The sequence below is a fragment of the Caloenas nicobarica genome, chromosome 11, assembly GCF_036013445.1.
Source record: "Caloenas nicobarica isolate bCalNic1 chromosome 11, bCalNic1.hap1, whole genome shotgun sequence".
Lineage (NCBI taxonomy): Eukaryota > Metazoa > Chordata > Aves > Columbiformes > Columbidae > Caloenas > Caloenas nicobarica.
The window spans coordinates 9,648,481-9,670,670 of NC_088255.1; the positions used below are offsets into that span (position 1 = coordinate 9,648,481).

The window sequence follows — 22,190 nt, forward strand, 5'->3', positions numbered from 1 at the left end:
TTGCCATGAGTTAAGCCACATCAACTCAAGTCAGTCAGTTAAGTGTCAATACAACCCTCAAAACATAAGTTTATTGAATAAAGCTGAAGACCAGTAAACCAACATATGCATCCACCTAAATAAAAAATTCACGTATTTACAAAGTTCAGTAATTGTATAAGTTGTTCACATGCAGAGAGTAATGCACAGGTTAACAATTGGTAGTGTTTGGATGCCATAAACGCTGAAAGCCGTGAAGTATATAAACACCAAACACATCAAGTTTAGCTATAGGCCAGTTAACTATACGGTGACCTGGTCCCCCACAAAGATTCACACATTCTAGTTTAGCTTCCTTATTTTAGGCACAAGCAAGTTTGCTAAATAAAAGTAACTGTAGCTGTTCCTGGTGAACTAGGGACTACAGTAGCAAGTTAACATACCCTCTCCTCTACAGCACCAGAGTATGAATTAATTGAAATCATGCTTCAGCGAACTGAAAGGGGACAAAAAGTTAAAATGCAAGTTCAGACTGAACGCAGGCAGCATGTAGTGTCTGTGCAACAGTGCGATAGTTGGTACAGAACAGTAAGGCCATGGCAGTCTAAATTAAAACTGGCTTGTCGTAACTGATATGGACTAAACAGTGTTTCCAACCAAAGACTCCGACATAACGCAAAGTACATTTAGGTGCAGAATCACACACAGTGTGAGGCAACGCAAGCAGGTGTGCCATGTATTTCCATACACTAGTGAGCTACACTGACATTACTGCATGAACAAACCAGTCTTAACGTCTGTCCCTTTAAATACACTGAAGTCATTAAGTAAAGCTACGAAAACATTACAATCTTTAGTTTATATGTATTTCCCTATACTGTAGGAGCTAGTCAAGAAACAGGATCAATTCATTGGCTCTCTTGTGCTTTGACACAGTAGAACATTTCATCTTGCAACTTACAGACTTTGCACATGGTTACATCAAGAAAGCAGGCAGGTCTAGAGTTGTCACAATAGCCCAGATGTTCCATAGCACCAGCTGAAACTGTGCCCAGCCATTTCATGAGAAGGAGAGACACTAGACAATTACACTGATATTGTGCTAAAGGTCAACAACTGACTCTATACAAAAACATCAGTAATTTAAGTGTCATGCAGCTGCTCAGAATGTGTGTTCTGGTTTCAGATAGAGACCACTAGCATCTGTAGATAGAAAAATGTATTTGAACAAAGTCTGATGTTCCTGGTGATTTGTTTTCATGCTGGAATACTCCAATTTTTGAAAGCTTGAGAGCACAGTCCATTCCCATCCCCCACACAAATGTTAAACAAAAGCAACAAAATTATTTTAAACATTTGACTCTTTCCTAATTCATCATGAGAGTTTTCTTTTTCAAGTGACAGGGTACGATCTCAGCTATAGATGAGTGATGCTGATCTATGCCTTGTGCTCCCCTCTGCAGTTTCCATTTCTCTCCTTACATACACACATCACATGCATTTGTGAGATAAATCAGTATCCCACAACTCACGCTTAAATGTTTTCTAACTACTGTATGTGGCATCTTACAGAATCTTAATGCTGTCAAGCATCAGCATCTTCAAGCCACTAAACACTAGAAATAAAACACTTGCTGAAAATCATATAAAAACCTGGCCCTGAAAAACCAGAACAGAGTGTACCATCATAGTTAACATGGTAGAGATTTTTTTTAAAAAGCCCCCCACAACCCTCCCACCGTAGATGGTTGTAAAATAAATATTTGTGCTGACTGTATCATGACAACTCTAGTCGTTTTGTGACAGAATAGGAATACAAGTCTTCAGCAGTGCACATGAGAAATGAACTGTGAAAAGGCAGATTCTTGATACAGGATTTTTGGGTAATATTTCATTATGGAGGGAAGTGGACAATTGAGATTATGGCCAACAGGTACTGGAGATTCCAGGAAGACTTCAGCTTCTTCTAGATTTTGAATGCTGAATAAGCCACTGAAGCGTGATATCTAAAGAGAGAGAGAAGAGAAGTTCCATATTCAAGTGCCTATTTGTATTTGTATAATTGGCATTGCTTTGATATGCCAGTGTCCTCAAATACATGACAGGAATATCCAGCCCTACTCTAGAGGATGACCCAAGATAGATCAACAGAATGTTTTTTCTGAATGCTTGCTGCCTGTGATTTAGTCCTATAACATCCCTGGCACCCTTCAAGTAATGTTTAAAGGAACTGCCCCAGACATCTGGTTCCTCAGTCAACTACACCTCTAGGAAAAATACACCACTTAATCGGATACTTTTGTATGGCTCACATGATCACCTTGAGATCAACATTACTCTGTTTGGTCAGGGTGCCTCTCCTCATCTGACGAGAACAGTTAGTTTAGCCCTACAGTATGAGGCATCAAGCTCTCCTGTGCTTGAAAGAGGGTTTCCTAAGGAAGTGCAATGCTCTAGTGTCGTACCAGGGCAATGCAGCGCTCTCCCTACAGCATCAGTGATGCTGAGCTGTGCTGTGAGCCTTGTGCGGGAGATATGACAGAAGGGAGTATCCACTTCTCCTATCCACCATGTTTGAATCTTTAGCTGACAGTAAGGTGACAGGGGCTTCTTGGACAAGAAACCAGAAGAGTTCCACAGGCTGTTCATTTTTCCTGGAAAGAAGTCGAGTCCTTAATATAAAGCAGTTCTGGTATCCTTTGTAGCTTGTTCCTGTGACCATCGCCTGAAGTGCCCCTCACCAGTAAACTCATGTTAGCCTGCCAGTGAACCAGTATTAATCTCACGGCAGCCACAGAAGGCCATCAGGAGAAGGACTGCAAGTGCTGTTAAGTACCATCTTTTCATTCAGTTGGGATTACTCAGTTTACTTACAATACTAGTCTCAAGTACTGGGTATTACACAGTGCCATGGTTTCTGCCTTTGAACTCCAGATATTCTAAAGCAATTGATGTCAGCACCAGAAAAAAATTACTGTTTGGCAGCATGGGGTAGTGAATAACATAGGGCACATGAACTGCTTTGACAAGGCAGTAAGGGAAGATGATTATTTCAAGGGAATGACTGCTGATGAAAAACTTGCTGCGAGCACTTGCTAGCCTCACGAAGAGGCACAATTGAGAGTATCTGATAGAAGCACAAAATTATTTAGGCCAAGCTAACAGTGAGACTAGTCAGCTATTTGCTGTACACTAACTAAAGGCAGACAGCAGATTTCACAGGAGACTGTTTTGCTAACTACAACTCCTACAACTTTAATACCAGTCAAGCTTCCTCACTGCCATCAAGTTATACTGAATTTAATTGGTGCACTTATACATCATCCTTGGATTTGTCACCAGTTTTCTGAAACCAGGAAGCTTGTGTTTAAGAAGTTACAAGCCCCCAAACCATCCTCTGACAGCTCTTCATAATGCTCGGCATTGTAGGTTAATAGTTACCTATATTATCTTTCTCTTTGCAAGAAATTGAGTAGCAGCAGATTTCTCTGTCCTGAATAGCAGCAAGATTCCTATGAGAGAGAGAACATTTCATCATATACTTCACTTACAACAAGGACTCTTATACAGAGAATCTAAACTGTTCCACTTCATCTTCTCCACAGAACTTTCAGTTACCTCCTGTTGCTGGATTTTCTATTTTTAAATGCAAACTTCTTCATCTAACAACCCTATGTACACGAACTCATTTATTGAGTTAAAGTAGCCTTTCTTAGGAAGGGTTGGACTTACATCTTTTCAATTAGTTGTTTCTCATCCAAAGCATTAGTAAGGTCTCTCTTATTCCCAAGTACTAGAACCTGAAATCGAGAGCAGAAGGGAACAGTTGCAGCTTTAGTGTTTTGGGTTTTGTTTTGGTTTTTTTGTTTGTTTTTTAAACCCAACCAACACAAAACAAACCCCACCCCACACAAACAAGAAACTTCGGGGTAGTCTGACAACCAGTTTGCACTAAGCTATTTAATCTAAAGGAATGACACATTCACTATTAAACCAGATCAAGAAGGAACATTAACCTAAGCACAGGGAAAGAGAGGGTACAAATAACCTGTTAGGCACAAAAAGCAAGCTGATACAAGTGAGAACAATCCCAGTAGACTTTCAGCTGAGACTCCCCAAACTTACTCTCTATTTCTGTACTACACTCTGGTTTACCTGTACTATATTAGACTCTACAAGAGAGCACAAACTCATACTGTGGAATACTCTAAACTACTATTCCAATTTCATATGTTTTTATGTGGGCACTGAACAAGAATAAGACCACTGAAGGATTGACTGAGGTCAGCAATCTGATATAAGGCACTAGGGGCCGGTACTGTTCATGCTTCTACTAACCAGTAAGGTTAGGCCTTACACTTGACTTAAGAGTTCAAGCCAGACTTCAGAGCTGCTAGAGTTATGCACATTCCTCAAGCAAGTTTAATACTGTGTAAGGCAATATTACTTACAGGGATTCCTTGTAACTGTGGCTTATCTAGAAGATTGTGCAGCTCATTTCGAGAGGCTTCTATTTTTTCACGATCTGCAGCATCTACCATGTAGCTTTAAAGAGAATTTAAGGTTAGGTCAGTGAGACTGAACTACTTCAGAAACAGCAATCTTTCCTTTATACTGTCAGGTTTAAGTACATTCAACAAGGCTTTAAACAAAGCCGGGTCTTCTGAGCAAAGAATTTGGTTCTTTTAAAGAAAATTCTCTAAGATGAGCACAGATTAAAGATTCTTTCAGTTAGACAGCACTGCCACCCAGTTCAGCCATGAAGTAGAAGATAGTACTCCTGATCTGATATGAAAATAACCCATCTTGAGCTCTGAACTTAAGTGTAAAAAAAGTCAATGTGGTTGCAGTACAGTTTCAAAATTAAAATAAGTACTACTGAGTCAAGCATGCACTATTAGAAATGCTACACACAGAAGACAAGCAAATTTAAACTTCAGTACTAGCTGAAGAAAGACAACACTTACACAATAGCATTAACACCTCTGCAATATCGCTCCCACATGCTTCGGAATCGTGGTTGCCCTCCTATGTCCCAAATCTTAAAGCAAGGGGAAAAAGACAATTTAGTCATGCACTATGTTTAAATGTGTCACGCAAAGGTAAGACAAGAAATCAAAATACAGTTTTGCTTTCCTCCTTAGGCCAGCTGCAGGAATTCTCACATATTACAAGAGAAATAATCCCTGGTACAGCTGCTCAAAGCTTGCAGGCCCAGTAGCATAAGATGCAAAATACAGCATCTTGCACCAGATGACAGAACACACCTGTGCACTACATTTATACACTGTGGTATACAAGAAAATGCAGTAAGAGATATTGACTTAAAACTTTGCTTTTGATGTAAGCCTGCCCTTAAGCCATATTGATGAGCAGAAGAGGAGGATCTCTTGGTCCTAAACATATGCAAATTAACTCAGATTAAAGCCAGACAGCATTATCACAACACTGCTTTAAATAGTCCATGAACCTGGAAATCACACACAGGTTCTCCTTTAAAGAAATCCCATAAATAAACACTAGTGTGTTCTTAAGCTATTTGACAGATTTAGCTGAGTCTCTTCAGTTTCCTACGTTTGTCCCAATGGTGAGAAGAAAACAGAGCAAACACATCAATTTTAATCTGGAAGCTGAAAAAGACATTGCACGGGTTTTAAAAGAGACAGTCAACAATGGTGACATACCTTTATTGTAACATTACCCTTCGTAACTTTTCTCATGTTGAAGCCCACAGTAGGAATCATATCTTCACTGAATTGACCTGACTGGAAAAACAGAAAGTTAAATTTAGCACTTATCTGATACAGCTAGTCTACATAGTAAAATACAATAAGCTTTTCCTAACCACTTGCCTTCCAACAGAAGGCTTTATAACCAAGAAGTTGTAGATGTTATGTTCACGTGTATTGAAGCTTGCGTGAAGTCAGTCAAGTAATTTCTTACAAGGACTTAAATACTTTTTCAAGCCTTGAGGTAATCAGGGGAGCAAAGTTACTTGGGGAGAAGTGCTTTGCATAGCTTAACAGCTGGACAGCCAGGCAAGTATAGGAAAAGAGCCATTCGCCTACTTCTGCTAGAGCTAAGTTCCGTACGTCAGGATCTCCTAGTTACCTGGAAGCTAGAAACATCCAGAAGGTTTTCCTCTGATGCAAGCTACTCTATGGACAACATTTACAGTAATAAATCACTCTTGTGGTGTAAGCCTCCAACCCACAGGTATGGGCTGACTCCCTGAGGAGTTTTAAAAGGCTGGAAAGTGGAAGGACCTGACAGGTCTGCTTCCTGCTAGGCTACAGTGTACAACTTGTGGAAGATGCAATATTTCAGCCCATTTACACCAGAAGTTCAGCATCACCTTATGGTCTGAGATAACTGCTACAAAACAGTGTTGTATTACAGAGGTTCTCTAGTGGCGGATGTTGTATTATCTGTTATGCTTTTATCCGTAACAGCTTGAAAGCCAAGTTCACAGCTATCTCTTGTAGCTAACCCAGAAGCCATAACAAGTATCATCAACAGTAGTGCACCTCTCTCCCATGCCCCTGTGCCTACTTGGCAGAAGGTGAATCTCAGCCACAGTGGTCATTATGTATCTCACTACATTCATTCTGTGTGAAGGAACCAGTCAGTCAAACAGATTCGGAAAAAAGCTCAACTCAAACGCATTCAGTTGTTTATATAGGGTTTGATATCATAGCAGCAGAGAGTCTGCTTCTGTCCCCGATGTTGCCCAGAGAAGCCAGTCTGACTTAAAAGCCCTTTAGGATCTATGAAGCAGAAGAGATCACATCACTCCATAAAGTAAGGGCCCAACTGGTCAAGGTGGAACTAGTACCTAAATCTGACTGGACATGCTTTGAGTACATGCTGCTCAGAGTTTGCAACCAGAAGAGGATCAGCTTGCAATCATCATGCTTTGTCATTCACTTCTATGCATGGAAGCCCATGCTTTCTTCAGCTTGTTCCCCCTACCTCACCTCCCCCAAAACCCTGTGATCTTCCACTAGCAAACCAAAACTGCAAGCTTCACACAATAGACTCCTGTATAATGCTGATAAACATTAGAAGTCAACTGAAAACATACAGATTACAGCAGTCTCATTTGGGCTTATGTGGCCAAGTCCTTCAGTTAAATCGTACACTGATCTTGCTGTTGACCTCCAAAACAGAAATACATCCAGAGCTTGGATTTGAAGGCAGAAGTCCCCTGAACAGGTAGCAATTTTTCACATTTAACATTTGCTTTCCAGATACATGGCTACGCAGACTAACAGTCTTTTAAAAGGAGTAAAAACCAAAGTCCTCGAATCCAAGAAACGCAAGAGTAAAAACACTGATGTGAAAAATGGACAGCTTAAACCTCATTAGGCAGGTGGTCTGCGTTCTCAAAGAGCTCTCAACTGTTTAAGCTACACAGAAGAGCATCTATCAACCTCATGAAGCACTTTCAGAAACTACTCTAACCTTTCTGCTAACTTAGCAAGGTAGGTGCATAACCTGAATGCCTGTTCACGAGCTTCCCATTCCTGCCCGAAAAACCCAGTGTATAACTTGGCCATTTCAGCCAGTTTGGTTATGTGCAGCTCCAACAAGGGTTAACTGTGCCTCCTGTGTCTGATGCAGTTCAGTTCATAACACCTGTACTGCCAATCTTGCCTTTGAAGGGTCAGCTTGCCATGGTTGCTCAAGAACCACCACATTCCTGCATCCCCAGTCACACCCTACACCCACATTGTCTAACCAAACACCTCCCAAGCACTCCCTGTACCTCCAGCTCTCAGTGCTGCTTCATATTACTCCATATGCTGACAACCATTCCCACTCAGATACTTCCAGATTCTTCACTCGAGAGCTGTTCCTGTCAATAGCTCATGCTCTCTCACAGCTCTTTTAGGATACAGGTTCCTTCAGATTGTAGCAGTACCTCATTTGCCACGTGTGTAACGTAACATTGAAGAAAATTACTGTGATCCACCACAAGGAAGATTTTACAGAATCTTCAGTAAAGCTGCGGTACCTTATACCACCTTCCAAGTACTCTCTACCCACGCCACGCATCCAGGTGGCATAACAACTTGTTCTGACTTGCTTAAAAACCACACTACAGAGTCGCTCAGTTACAACTTGAGTTTCGTCTTTCTGTACTCCGCTTTGTAGGCGAGACAAACCAGCACTATCTGAAATGCTTTCTGAACTGTCAGAAACAGAAGGAGGTAGCAGGTACCTTCAGAGAGCTGCCTCCACAACACAAGCACACCCTTTCTCTCTATAGAAGTTTGGAGGCTGTGGATTCTCAGGCGAGGTGGGCACGTTACAGCTTTGAAAGGCACATCTGACTACACGTTTTGAGCATACTGATCAACTCAGATCTTCATTTGAAAGACTTTACTCTGATACAAGTGTGGATGTTCCTCTGTTCACAGTGTACCTAAAAAAAAGCAACTGGCAGGCACCTTATCTTTTAAGACAGGTCAAAAAATGGTTAAAACTACTGTAATGGATTTTTGCTAGCAGGCAGTGATTTCTTTTGATAGGTTCTGCTATTACATCCAACTGTCTTCGCCCAGAAATGGTTCTCTAAACTCAGAATTTAGAGGGCTTTTGTTTACTACCTCTACAGAGGAAAAAAAGCTAGGAATTCGGCTGCATCTTAGAGTATTAATATGCAAAAGCTACTCACACAGCAGAACAAGAATATGCTTTTATTAGTAGCCTGTTCTGTTTGAATTAGACTTCCCTGTCCCCCCTAGAGCAGACTACTCAGCCCTATCACCATGTGTTCACAAAACGATGCTTTCTCCTTCTAAAACAGGCATCGGCTTTAAAACAAGTTTGATAAGCACAGAAATACTTTCAATTCCTGATCTGAAAGTGCCTGGCTGTTGTCATACACAGTAGCATTGCTCCAGCGCCGATCAAGGACAGCAAGAGTAGTTGCTTACAAGTCTAGCAACGGCATATGATTTTAGTGTTTGTGAATATTCCAATAGGCAGACATTGTACTTCAAGCAGGCTCTCTGAAGATCAGCCTTGTGTACAAGAAGTGATTATGAATTAAGCCATTAGCTCTGAGGTCACATAGAACATACAGCATTAATACAAACTGTTTGCTGAAGATCACAAAACAAAGTGAACTCTAGCTTCTGTGTAAAAGATAAAGGGAAACTAAACAGACCAGATTTCAGAGACCCCAGGCAGAAAAAACCTGCAAGACCAGCCTTTAAGCCTCCTGGTTTAAGAGATGCTCCTTTTCAATACTACAAGCTCCTGGAGAACCCAAGCACATGATTTTAGTGCACCATGAACCAATTCACCTGCCTGAGTACTTATGTTGGATCAGGATTATTCAGGGGAGCAAACCTGCTTCCCGACTGAACCAAGTCCCTGTGCCGTATTCCAGTGGAGGGCTGACACCTACCTACCTGCTAGACTCAGTTTGGGTTCAGCTCACATCATATCTGCCATTAGCAGTAACTCCTGCACACACCATAGCATTTAGAATTGCACTCTCCATCTCACTACGAGATCCAAGTCTGGCCAATCCATTACACCCCAGCCAACGCTCGCTTTTCTGTGGGCTCTGAATTACCACTCACGCTAAAGCACAGCCATGTTCACAAGCACTGCTCTTCGCTGTAACTGGCAGCTGGCCTCTCTGGTCTGTGCCCTCTCCTTCAGCCCCCATGGAGCAGGGGCAGCTCTGTCAGCCAGCACCCACCACAGTCTTGCCCCAGGAACCAGACAGTTACAGCTACAGCTCCTTTCCCAGAGGGTAGGATGAGAAGACTTTGGACAAGCGTTGAACTTATCACCCAACATTCCAGAAGCGAACAAAGGATGCAAGTTAAGTCTTTTTTAATATTGAAACTGCCTAGTAAACCTCCTGTTTCCAGTTGTCTTGAGAGTGAAGAAAAAAAAAGGCGAAACAAACCACACTCTGGCTACTTCATCTGCCTCTCTGTAGCCATGAGCTACAGCCAGAAGACTGCTAACTTCAGGAACTTCTCTTCCAAGACTGTGAACACCAAGCCCTACACAGTTTGATCAAGTACATTAAGACTGGAATTCCTGCTTCCCACATCTTTCTTAAAAATGAGTTTCAATACATTAAAGGAACCCTTAAAAGCAGAACTAAAATTGCAGCAGCAGAACTGGTGTTCCCTCTTCTTCCTTTCCAGCTAGAGCAGTAGCTCCTCTCCTGCTTTCACTGCAAAACACCCTGCCTACAATGGCCCATCCACACGCTCCTCAATACCAGTTCACAGCCACCAGATTTTGATTCTACAGCCTGCACAAGGAGATTCTTTAGATCGACAGAAAATGTCAGGGTAGCCTTTAGCTTGCATCTCATAAAGCTACCATGATTCATTACTGTTATTGGACAAGTTTCTCCATATAGGCTTTGTTACTACAGAAAGATTTTTACCTATAACACTTTTCAGTCATCTAGAAGGGATAACGAACAAGTTTAGCCGACTAGGAGACAACATCACCGGAGCATGGATTCCAGCCAGGACACTTCCAATCCACCTGAACTAGCACACTACCTTAAGTCGCAGTATTCATCACTGAATTTCTTTCTTTTCACACTAAGAAAAAAGCTGCATCTCTCAGAAATCTCTTCTTAAAAAAACAAAAACCAGAGTCACTTCATTATATAAAGTTACCCCTACACTAAGCCTCCTCTGCAACATTCATTGCCTCAACCGAGAAGCGCATCATATATGGACAAATCAACTCTCTAGTTTCCGCAGTCTAGCTGCCTTCTTGAAATACTTCAGATTTTCAGCTACTTGTTGTGATCACATTCAGAAGCTTGAACTCTAGTTTAGAGGCTTCAATCCTTCTGATCTAACAGTCTCCTGAAAGGCTTTACAACAGCACTTCTATGAATGTTTGCTGCAGAAACCAAAATAGCGGAATCTGACAAGAAAATGAGTTTTTATTTCCCTAACCTTGACTTCAATGGAATACTTTAAAGGGCATGGACTGCTTATCATGCAACTACCACATCGCAGTGAAACAAGACCTAAAAAGGCATATTTCTATCTAAAAGTCAGTCAGGTAAGAGTTTAGGACATTTCATATGTCTGATAGTCATGAAAGCATCCTTTTCCAGGTATTACCACTTAAAGCTCTTGCATTGCTTAATGCCATGATGGAAATAGTAGATTCTGATTTCAGTCACCTGTTTCAGACCACCTCAGGTACAGCAAGCAGGACCTCAATAAAAGAGTATTAACTGAAGTATGAGTCACCTCATATTAGCTTTATTACTGATGAAGTGAGGCAATCCATTTCAAGAGACTTCTGTGATTAGGAAACACTTCACTTAAAAATGTATCAGCCTTCTCACTTAACTACTGTGTGTATGAAATGACAACATATGGCTATTTATGACCTACCTGGGTGTTTTGGAAGGCACCAGAGCAGCAGTGAAGCTCTTTAGAGCAATCTTTTTCTCCATTTCTCAGTGTGGCTTCTTTAAGTCAAAGTTACTTATAATAATTGTGAGGACAGAAGGAAGTCATAGCTCTCCATTGGCCAAAGGAATCTTTTGTTGAGAGGCACTTCAAAAAATTGCCTCTAGAAACCAAGGCCTCATTCAAAGGCTCACCAGATATTCCAAAGTTAAAAGATAAACCACACTAATTCAGGCTTTGACACAAATCCTAAAAGGAGATCTTATTTATCCTGTCACCAAAAACAGAATATGTTGAGTTTAGCTCTTAAACCTGACAACCATATCAGGAAGGTGTGATTCTCTCCCACCCCTGCAGTTCTCCTCTCCTGCCCACTGAGGATCAGGCTACGGAGCTTCAGTGTTCCAGTGACACATGCCGGGATCAAGGATCAATCTCCTGGGCTTCAAGCAAGACTTCACAATAGGAAACACAACTCTTCCATGAAGCACATTTTAGAAACTGAGCAAGTGTCCCATTATTCCCCAGCACATACTGCCCGCAGCCAGGAAGCAGAGTCCGTTTACTTGAGTCATGTTTCAGTTGCCTCACGTGGCTGCAGAGCTCAGTTGCTTCTTGTACCTCCCCACACCGGCATGGCTGGAACTTGCCGCTCCAAAAGCAAGTCTGATGAAAGCCTGGTCACAGACACTAGCTGCAGAGATGCAAACAACAGAAGATACTGCAGACTCCAGTAAATAAAGGGCATTTCAAGCCCTCAGATAAGAAGCTAGCAATTCAAGATGTGATATCAGGATGACATGCAGTTTCTCTGAATAAGAGCCACAGGCCATCTACATTATGGAAATTAGGACCAGGAAGAAATTATATCCTCCCTTGTGAGCAAGTTTACTCACACACATGGAAAACTTATGCTTAATATCTAATTAGAGACAGTGACTAATACAGTGCCTTTGCAAAGCAGAAGCTGCAATAGCTGTATACAGCTACAACTAGATTTCACTGCTAAGGTTGGGTTTTAAACCTTCTAGTCAAACTCAGTTTGGTCTGATTATAAACTAAATGGTTGTTTACACTGGAGGAATAAATACGGCCCAAACCAGCTAGTAACCTAGAAAAAGACTGTTCTAGAACTGGACTGTCTGCCTTTCATGGCCTTTCCACTTCACTGGCAGTATCAAGCCTCCTGTGGAATTGGCTTAAGTTCTTCCTCTAGTTACATATGCCTGACATGACTGGCATAGATTACATTACAGATTTATATTAGATTAAACTCACTGCTGTCAAGAGACTGGTAACAGCCCTTTGTTGGTCAGAATGCAACCTTATAAGCCATACAAAGTTCCCAGTATGTAATCCAGCCTTTAGAGCTGTTCTATAGGACTAGCATCTTGCTGTGTCATTCCTTTCATTTTAGTTTTATGGAATCCAAATGCTTAACAGCTATATCCATCCAAACCATTAACTGGCCTGCAGAGAGTGCTCATTTTGTCCCAGCACTCATTTCCAAATGCATACTCTGAATTAAAGTCAGTCAGTGAAGCAACTAACAAGTTAGCTCTTCATGCCATGGATGGCACTACTTCTGTAAGAGGCAATATTGTGCTGATAACTGAAGCTCATGCTATTATTTTTTTTAAACCAATAATAAAAACCTGAGCAAGTTGCCTAACTCTGGGGTTTTTTTCTTTTGGTTTTTGTTTTTGTTGGTTGTTTGTTTTTTTTTTTTTTGTGCAAAGAGTCACTAGATTCTCTAATTAAAAACTTCAGAAATGCAACTTGCTACTTCCAAACCTAAAAAAGCTTGCCAGGCTCTGTCATTATGCATAACAACTTCCCTATTTCAGGCAGTTTGGCAAGGCTACTTGAATGACACTTACTCAGATAAATTTCTGGGTGTGATCCTAATGTGCGGTTGAAACCTTGCAAGATTCAGCCCCTAGCAAAGCAAGCTGGATACAGACGTCAGCTTTACTTAGGAGTACTCTTACCATTTGAGACAATTTAGATAAACTAAACTGACATGCAACTACTACAACAATTCTGTACTACTCCACATACCTGCAGTACAGTTTCACAGAAAACTCTCTGAAGATGTGCTGTTGGTACTATACAAACAGAAGAGCAAAGCAGTACTTCGTCAAGTGTCATCACCATGCAGGACTCCAGAAGACAAAAAACCTGCAGACTAATCTCAGTGCCCAAAGTTGCAAGAACACACATATCAGTATCAGCTCAGCAGCCACAGATTGAGGTTGTTCAACAATTCCAGAGTTCGGTTTTTAGAAATTCAGTCCCAGAGGTGATGACAGCCACTGCTGTGTGTGAAAGAAAAGGCCTCTGGCATTCACAGGTTAGTCCAGCAACTTCCACCTAACTATGCAGATGAAGAGTTACCTTTTATGAGGGCAGATCCATCTCGCCTAATTTTCACGAAACCCACTGAGTGCCAACATCCTCAGGTACACAAGAGCTTGGTTATGCTTTGACAAGTGGTCAATGCAACAAGGATTATGTATAACTGTGAGAGAATGAGAGTCATTTTCCTATCCAATAACTCCTTCAAGTGACACTTAAATAAATACATTCATAAAAATAGCCAGCAATATTATGGAGACAGACTCAAAAAACACTGAAGGTCTGCTCAGGTCTGAGGTTGAAGACATCAGCTTTCTCGTTCTAGGAGCGCTAGACTCAAGACAGCCATGCTCCCTGCAAAACCAAAAGGGACCTCAGTTTCCTATTTCAGTATCCCTACACGGGTTTCCAAATTCCAGCTTGTCTCTTTGAATGTTTTCTGTCACATGCATCTGCAGAACAGGATACTGATGAAGCCAATTAAGCCATTTAAGCAAGCCATTCTTTATCTTGTTCAACAATGGAAAAGCTTCATGTAGGAGGATTCCCACACCCTTCCTTCATCTGCTCCAGGCAGATCATCAGATAAGTACACTCAGGTTCAGCAGCTTGCTGCTGTTAGGCTTGGAAGTTGTACATCTTAGCGCGTACCTTAAGAAAAAGCAGATTATTCAACGCAAGTTTCAGCAACCAGGATAAGCAAAAAGACCCGTGAGTGGGAAACATTTAAATCGTTTACTGTGGACCACTGAAAAAAGTCAAATGGAAGAAGGCAGCTGAAGACCCTCTTCACACTGTGCTAGCACGAGCCCAGCCATTACTAACCCGCTGACCGAAACCAGCCCCGGGAGCACGGCAGAGCTGTGCTCTGGTGTCGCTGTCAGCGCCTCGGCGGCTCCCACCGCACACAAAGGTTTCTGGAGGCACCGCACAGCCAAGGCCACACGGCTGGCTCAGCCGGCTCTCCTGCCAGCCTACCCGGCAAGGGCAGACACGCTGCTTCCCATCCCGGCGGAACAGCCCCATCCCAGCTCAGCTTCAGCTCCACCTGCGGCCCGTACGAGCCACGGCCGCGTACCGGGGGAGCCCGGCCCGGCCTCGGCCACGGGCTGCAGCGAGCGCGGCCGGACACCAGGCCGCTCCCGGCCCGGCCGCTGCCCCGGCGCCAGCCCCCTCCCGCCGGCACAGGCCGCGGCGCCCCCGTACACGGCGCAGCGCCCACGGGCCCCGGCAGCCCCGCCGCGGCCTCCCCCGGCGCGGCGCGGCCCGCTCACCGCGATGACGTTGACGAAGGTGGTCTTGCCCGAGTACTGCAGCCCCACCAGGGTGAGCTCCATCTCCTCCTTCCAGAAGAGCGAGCGGAACCAGTCCAGCAGCCGGGAGAGCAGCGCCAGCATGGTGGCGGCGGGCGGGCCGGGACGGCGGCGCTGGGCCCGGGCACTGGCGGCGGCTGTCGGGCACCCGCGCGCTCCCACACGGCCCGGCTCGCCCCCGCGCCGCGGTCATATGACGCGGCGGCACGGCCCGCGCGGCGCGCACAGAGAGGCGGCGGCGCCGCCAGCCCCCGCGCCGCACCGCCCCCTGCCGGCAGCCGCCCGCGCTGCGCCCGGGGAGGACCGGCGGCGGCGGGAGGGGCGGGGCGTGTGCCGCGAGCCCGCCGCCATGCTGGGCGGGACCGCGGAGGGGGTCGGCGCTGGGACCGGGGAAGGGGTCGGCGCTGGGACCGGGGAAGGGGTCGGCGCTGGCGCCGGGTCGCGCGGGGCGGGCGGGGCGTCACTGCGGGCGCGAGCGCTGCCCAGGCACGCGGGCGCCAGAGCCGGCTCGGGGCCGCCCGGCCGGCCGCGCGCTGCCCGGTGCCCGCCGTCACTGCAGAGAAGAGCTGCCCGAGCTGCGCGGCGCGGCGGTGCAGCGCGCAGCTCACGCGGAGTCACGTTTCCCGTGCCATGACAAATGAATGTTTTACTCCCGGGAGTGTAAGGAGCCACTGAAGGAGGAATGTTGTCTTTACAAAACTGGGGACCTGTCGCCTGACCCCAGCGTGGGGGGAAAGGCCGAGAGGCATCAGACGCGGAATCCTTAATGTAAAACAAGGTCTCTTCGAAGGAATCCCGGAATGCAAACTGATTACTGTATATAAAAAAGTTAAGCTAGGAGGAAGGGCAACCGAAGAGCCAGGAATCCATATTTTAAATAAATCAATAAGGGGAGGGGGTCGTTAGAATTAGATAAACAAGACAGGTAAACTGAGGCAGGGTTGGGTAGTCTGTAAACCCTGCAGTACCAACCCATGGGGAACGGGGGAGGAGTTTGTGGACGAGATTAGGGTGATATAAACAGGGGAGGGTTTTGCCCTATTCCATATGCCTACCTTAGGTAGAACACTCAGTCTTGCAAAATCGTTAATAAAATACGCTTTGCTGAGAGATCCTGCCTGGGCCTATCATATTGGCAAGTTAATCGTTTCCTACAGGGAGCAAATCCAATTTGCTAATTCACTCACTGGAACAAAATAGTGCGAGAGGTACTTCTATAGCTGAAAGCAACACGATGCCCCCTCAGCCTGTGTTGCGAAGGTACCACAGATGCTGCGTGGACTGCAAATTCTGCACGGGGGAAGGCTCCTCTCATTTGTGATGTGTTTTCAGGCAACAAACTTCAAATGGGGATGCTCTGTCTGTCCTCTCACGCCTGGTGAAGTCGCAGAATATTTCAGGTTCTCATGTGTCCGTGTTTGAACACTATGAACATTTCCTTCAGTAAAATCAAAGGCATGATAAAACTTGTGACATCAAGTTAATAGTACGTTCTTGGCATTCACCTCGCATTATGGGAATCTCCAAAACACCTTTCGCTGTGGTCAAAAAGGCAGCACCGAGCACTAATCTGGGTGCATAATTCCGGTGGTTGTTCCACATAGGGTTTCTCAGGCCTTAAGACTCGACTGTTTCCCATCTCCCCCGTCTGCACGAGCCCTCGGCAATGTCGCACTCCTCGGCGAGGCAGTGCACAGCACTTACAGCAAAGCCATTGCCGATGCTGTGGCTTGCAGGATGTTTCTGGCATCTGAGGAGGACCAGTCCATGGATGGCCAAATCAGAAGAAAAGAGCACATAAAACCAGGGTCACATCACCACTTTCTGTGTCTAGAAATTTCCTGGAAATTCTCTGGAGGTTGGAGGTTGCACAACACAAGAGAAGAACCACCAGATTCACCTAGTAATGTAATACATCCTTCCAAATACATTTTGAATGGGTACACAGTCTAATTACAAATTACTTCAATTACCAAAGTTTTGTAATAACATGAAATAGCATGTTGCTGTATCCTCAGATGAAACATAAAAGTTCGTAATGTTTGGATAATGAAAGAAAAAAATACTCTGTTACTACTACTAAGGACAAAAGCTTCAGATTTCTCCATGCCCACTCAGGAAAACATTAACATCACAAAAGGAAAGAGGGGTTATTTGATCAGTATTATATGGTGCCAAATCAGCGCTGACCAGTAAGAGGTGGGGGGGGGGGGGGGGCGGGGGTGGTATATTCTGTTTCACCTGGTAACCTCAGGGTCCTGAGCCATTGCAGTGAGCTGTTTTGTCAGTGGGATCCTGCAACCCAACACTACGTGCCGAAACAGCTGCAAAGGGTTCTCCTTCCCACTGCTGCCAGAGGAAATTTTCTAAATCACACTGCATTATTCTTCTGAGCCAATGGGTAAGAAAACAGGGGGACAAATCTACTCGTACAGACCAGTGTCAAATAGGGGTAAAAAAGCAACTAGAATGAGATCAGTATAAACCCCTTGGGACCGCACACTAGGGCACAATGGTCTATCATCTCTATGCTGGCCACATCAGGAGGATCCAGCCACCCTGACCAGCCCTTTATGTGCTCGGCAGCTCCCCTGACCTTGCTGGGAGAGCTGTACTAATTAGTTTCTCTCTGCAGGGCGTTACGCAGGAGGAATGGTTAAATACTGCATGCAGAGAAAAAAGCTCATTTCTGTCCTTCCCGGCTGCACGGCATACTGTGGAGCGTTTGTGGAAGGTGCTTGCCATCAAATGATACTGTCTGTGGCACCAAAATTAGAAATTTGCCAGCTCCCCAGTGGCAGGGAAGGTGGCTGTGCATGTGGTTTTCCACCCTGAAACATGGCTTTCCTTTGTATCCCTAAAAAGCCAACTAATATACTCCTTCCAATTAAGCTGTGATACGAACTGCACTTTGAAAGTTCTTAATCCATTTCATGGTTCATTAACTCAGAAAATTTCATACCCACGGTTAGCCGTATCAAAGAGGATGGAATGCCTGGCACCAATTAGTTCTAATAATGAGCTAAATTGTGCACAGATTTCTGAGCCTGTCAGTAGTATGAGAAAATAGGACAGCTCTTCTCAAAATAGAGTATCTTACTGGATGTTTCTTTAATTTGTCTTTGGCTAAAGACTACTCCCCCTAGGTGATGCAGACAAAGAAACTAATTGATTCGATGAGTTACAGAAGCCTGCTGTGTGGCACTTTCCCCTGCTGCTGAGCAAGGAACCATGGCAAAATAATAGTGTTAATATTGCTCTGAGATATTGCGTTTCTGCTTGTTCATGTTTCGTACTTTAAGGAGGCAAATACACATACCCAGTTTGTGCCAGCAGTTTGCTTTGACACTGATTTTGTTTCGAGAAGGATTGAGCTTGCCATTTGTAAAACATCTTAGAAACTGTGGGTGCCTTCCAGGTCAGGTGTCCTCCCTCAACAGGGAGGAAGAAGCTCTCTGAGCTGGGGGCAGTGAGGAGGACCTGTGCAGACAAACTGGCCCTGGCAAGTGGCTCTGTTTCCAGCGCTGGATTTTCAAAAGAAACAGAGGCGGATGATAGCAGATATGAGATGTGTGTCGTCCCTATGTTACAAATGCTCAAAGGAAAGGGATAAGATTAGCGGTCACTTCTAAAGAGATGGACATTAAAGCAACTGATGGTTCCTGGATCTAGCACACAGCCTATAACACTTGGTATATCCAGGCATGTTGTGGAGCAGTGTCCTGTGTCTTCCCATAATTTTACTCAGGGCTTGCTCTTTGGCAAGACTTTTGGGTACTGCCACAGTATAAATACTCACTAAAGAACCTGAAGAAGTGAAGAAAGGATTTCACTGTGTCTTCCCCACAGCTTTCCTGAAAAAGAAACATATCTGTGTGCTATTATTGCTTGAGCTAAACCAGAAATATTCCTGTGCCGTTAAGAGAGAGACATGCCTTGAAAACTAAAACATAACTCTTATTTTCTTAGACATGTTTGCATGCTGCTAGCATGCCTTTCAGTCCTGCCTTTTTTCTGCAGACTAGGACAGCATCAAGTCTTCAGTGCACTGGGGAGGAGAGAAGCAGGAGGGAAGGGAGGTGCCAGGGGCAGCACAGCCCAACTTCCCCAGGGCCGCCAGGGCTGCAGGCAGCAGCGTGGCTCCTGCCTGAAACCTGACGTGAACACAAGTATCTCATTTCCCAATGTTTTGCATGTTTGTCTGAGAGACAGGCTGGTATGTCAGAGGGGTGCAGGCTTGGACCCCAGTTTTCCAAATCTCTAAGAGAACTGCCTATAGGGGAACCCAGCTGAAAATCCACAGGCTGTCATGCCACTAAGATGACCTGGTATAGGGTTTGTTGGGAGACATTACCTTTCCTACACCTCCTTTACCTTCTAGTAGTCTAGCAGACTGGAAACGTGGCAGCTACGAGGCTGGCAAATTGTAAGATTTTCCGTCACCGACAGTGAAAATATAAATAATCACAGTCGTTTTAGCATTTTGATCTGGTAGACGCTGGCAAACACTTTGCAGTGTGAGCTGCTGCATCCAAGCGATGACCTTCAGGAATGCTGGAGTCTCCCCATGGTAAAGCAGCAGGAGCATGAATCAGCAGAAGGGAGCAGGGAAAAAATGATGGTTAAAAAAGAGCCTGCTGTTAGCACTAAGTTAAAAAAGAAGTTTCCTCCTGGTCCTCCAGTCAGATTTATTAGCAGAGACCTTGGCACTTGCACAGACCCCTGCACAAAAGCCAGGCCCATGCTTGCAGATTTATTGCACAGTCGGGGCCTTTGCCAGCTCAGTCACAGCATTTCACCCTTTCTGTAATTTAGATTTCAAACTGAAAAAGAAACAAAACCATTCTTCCAGTGTTACGTCTAAGCACAGACAGTCTCCAAGTGAGCCTCTGAACGAAGGGCATAGAGCCCTGAGCCTGCAGCTCTGTGCTGACACGTGTACTACCCAATGTAGAGGAGGCCAGCACCAAGGGGAAGCCCGCAGCAGCAACCTCGTAGACGTCCTCGGTTAGGCTGATCCATGAGCCGCCCACCCAGGCACCATGCATGTGGGGCCATGGTGGTGAGCCCCTGTTGATGCCACAGTCACAAACCCTGCTTGGGGCTACTGCAAGCCCTGTGTCCCAACTTGCCTGGGCTGGCGGAGAGGTAAAAAGGAGCTTCAGCATCAGTGCTCAGGGCAGGGGAGCTCAGCAGGAGAGGGTGCCAAGCCCAGGGGAACTGCCCTAATGCCAAAGTGCATCTACACAGCCATGCCTAGAAAAGAACCCCCCTCCCCGCTCCCTGCCACTGCTTGGCATCTCCCTCACTGCTGCCTGTTTCCCCAGAGCACCACTTGCCTTCACTGCTGACACGCTGCTCTGCGCCCAACAGCCACCAGCATCTGCCTCCCAGCACAGAGGAGGAGAGGTGACCCACCGGGACGGAATGGAGGAGGCATTTTCTCCAGCCTTCACTTAGCAGTAGGGCTCCGTACTGGCAGTTTGGCAAGAAACCACAGACCCTTCCTGACAAATTTAGGTGCCTATGGTTCAAGTTTCCTTACATATTCAAGTGCCAGCGAGGTGTTTTGCACCTCAGTACCCATCAGCCACAGCCCCACTGCACCACCTGGGCTACCAAGCAGCATTAAATTCAGCATCAAAGCACTGACTTTTTCTATGAAATTTTGCTTAGCTACACTCACGATTTTCTGCCTGCTGTCAGAGCCTGCCACATAGCCAGGACCTGCCTGACCAGTGGTGTCACCCAGCACGGTGTCCCAGACCCCCGGGCAGGGTTGTGCCTGGCACAAGTGAGACGCAGTCCCCATTTCCACCGAGAGCCTGGTCTCCGGCAAGAGCCCTCACATTGTGGCCGGCAGTGGACAAACCCCCAGCTACAGATGAGACTGGCTGTCCCCAATGTCCCCTGCGGACCCCAGGGACCAGGGCTCACTTGCATTCTTTGCACATTTATTACCTCTTCTCACCCCAGTTTCTTCCCTGGCTCGCGGGTGCTGTTCTGCCTTTGCTTGTTTTTTCCAGCAGAGGGGGATGCAACCTCACCAAAACTGTCCTCCTCACCCAAAGCCTTTAAACATTCCCTCACCTTCATCCTCACCCTCACCTGTGTCCTCAGCCTCACCCAGGAATGGGGTCCCTGCACATTACGGCCCCCCTGGCCTGGCAGTGCCGGCACCCGCGCCCCAGCACCGCCCCGGCACGTGGGCACTGCGAGGTCCGGCAAATCTTCTTTTTTATTGCACATAATAAATCCAAAGCAAGGGATTTGATCTGTGGTAAGCTGTTAACAAGAGATGAATGAACACAAACAGTGACATAATGTTCACGTGTCAGCTCCAGCCTCCATGGCGTCAACGTCTTGTTGGTTTTTTCTTGGTTTGCTTTTTTTTTCCTCCCAGTGTTGTCATGGACAAGAGGGGAGATAATCATGGGAACTGGGTGTCACTTTGAAATGAGGGAAACAGTGGCTGTATAATGTCCACCAAGCCAGAATGGCAAGACGATCTCATTTAATGCTTTTAAATCAGTGCAATTCAAAGTCCTCCATAAAGCATCGTACAGTTGGGGAAGCGGAGGCAGAGATGGGAGGAGCGATGTGCCCAAGGGTAGCAGGCACCCAGTCAGACACTGACCCCAGGTGCTGGGAGCTGTGGTTTCACTTGCAGGCTGCAGACCAGCTGCTACCAAGCAGTGCACAAGGAGGAGTGAGTTTTTGCTCAGGTATCACTCTCTGCTGTGGTCCTGCTGCATGGAGGAGCTGCATGCGCTCTTGCCTCGTGGTGAGGGAGTGTTTGACTTGCTCTTGGTGTGAGGGGCAAGTCCCACGTGATGACTTTGCCTTTAGTGGGGGAAGAAGCAGCACATCTACAGGTACAAACAGCCTCGTGAAACAAGTCAGTCAAGCTGTGCCGATTTACACCAAATACTCTCACTCATTGCCTCAGCACCTAATAGGAGTCCTAAACTGAACAGAAGGAACTTCGCATATGTTGATGCTGAAACCATTTCTTGATCAGGAGCAGAAGGGAGCACCCAGCCCGCTCTGCAGTCTCTCTTGCATTGGATTCTGCATGCTCTGGTTGTCTTTATTGTCCTTTGTCATCTCCTCTGGA

At 45.4% G+C, this 22,190-nt stretch overlaps 1 protein-coding gene across 1 annotated transcript; it reads right to left on the reverse strand.

The window, feature by feature from the left end:
* Window positions 1-813: 813 nt before the first annotated feature.
* Window positions 814-15,276, reverse strand: ARL8B (ADP ribosylation factor like GTPase 8B). Its single transcript, XM_065642314.1, has 7 exons — window positions 15,035-15,276; window positions 5,664-5,744; window positions 4,947-5,020; window positions 4,431-4,524; window positions 3,712-3,779; window positions 3,421-3,491; window positions 814-1,985 (listed from the first exon to the last, which is right to left on the reverse strand). The coding sequence occupies exons 1-7, from the start codon at window positions 15,155-15,157 to the stop codon at window positions 1,936-1,938; spliced, it is 561 nt and encodes a 186-aa protein (XP_065498386.1). The 5' UTR covers window positions 15,158-15,276; the 3' UTR covers window positions 814-1,935.
* Window positions 15,277-22,190: the final 6,914 nt, after the last annotated feature.

Coding starts and splice junctions, on each gene's coding strand:
- ARL8B (XM_065642314.1), bottom strand. CDS start 15,157: ATGCTGGCGCTGCTCTCCCGGCTGCTGGACTGGTTCCGCTCGCTCTTC. Junction 3,780..4,430: donor CACAGTTACAAGGAATCCCT/GTAAGTAATATT, acceptor TCTCGATTTCAG/GTTCTAGTACTTGGGAATAA. Junction 1,986..3,420: donor CAAAGAGAAAGATAATATAG/GTAACTATTAAC, acceptor CTCTCTCTTTAG/ATATCACGCTTCAGTGGCTT.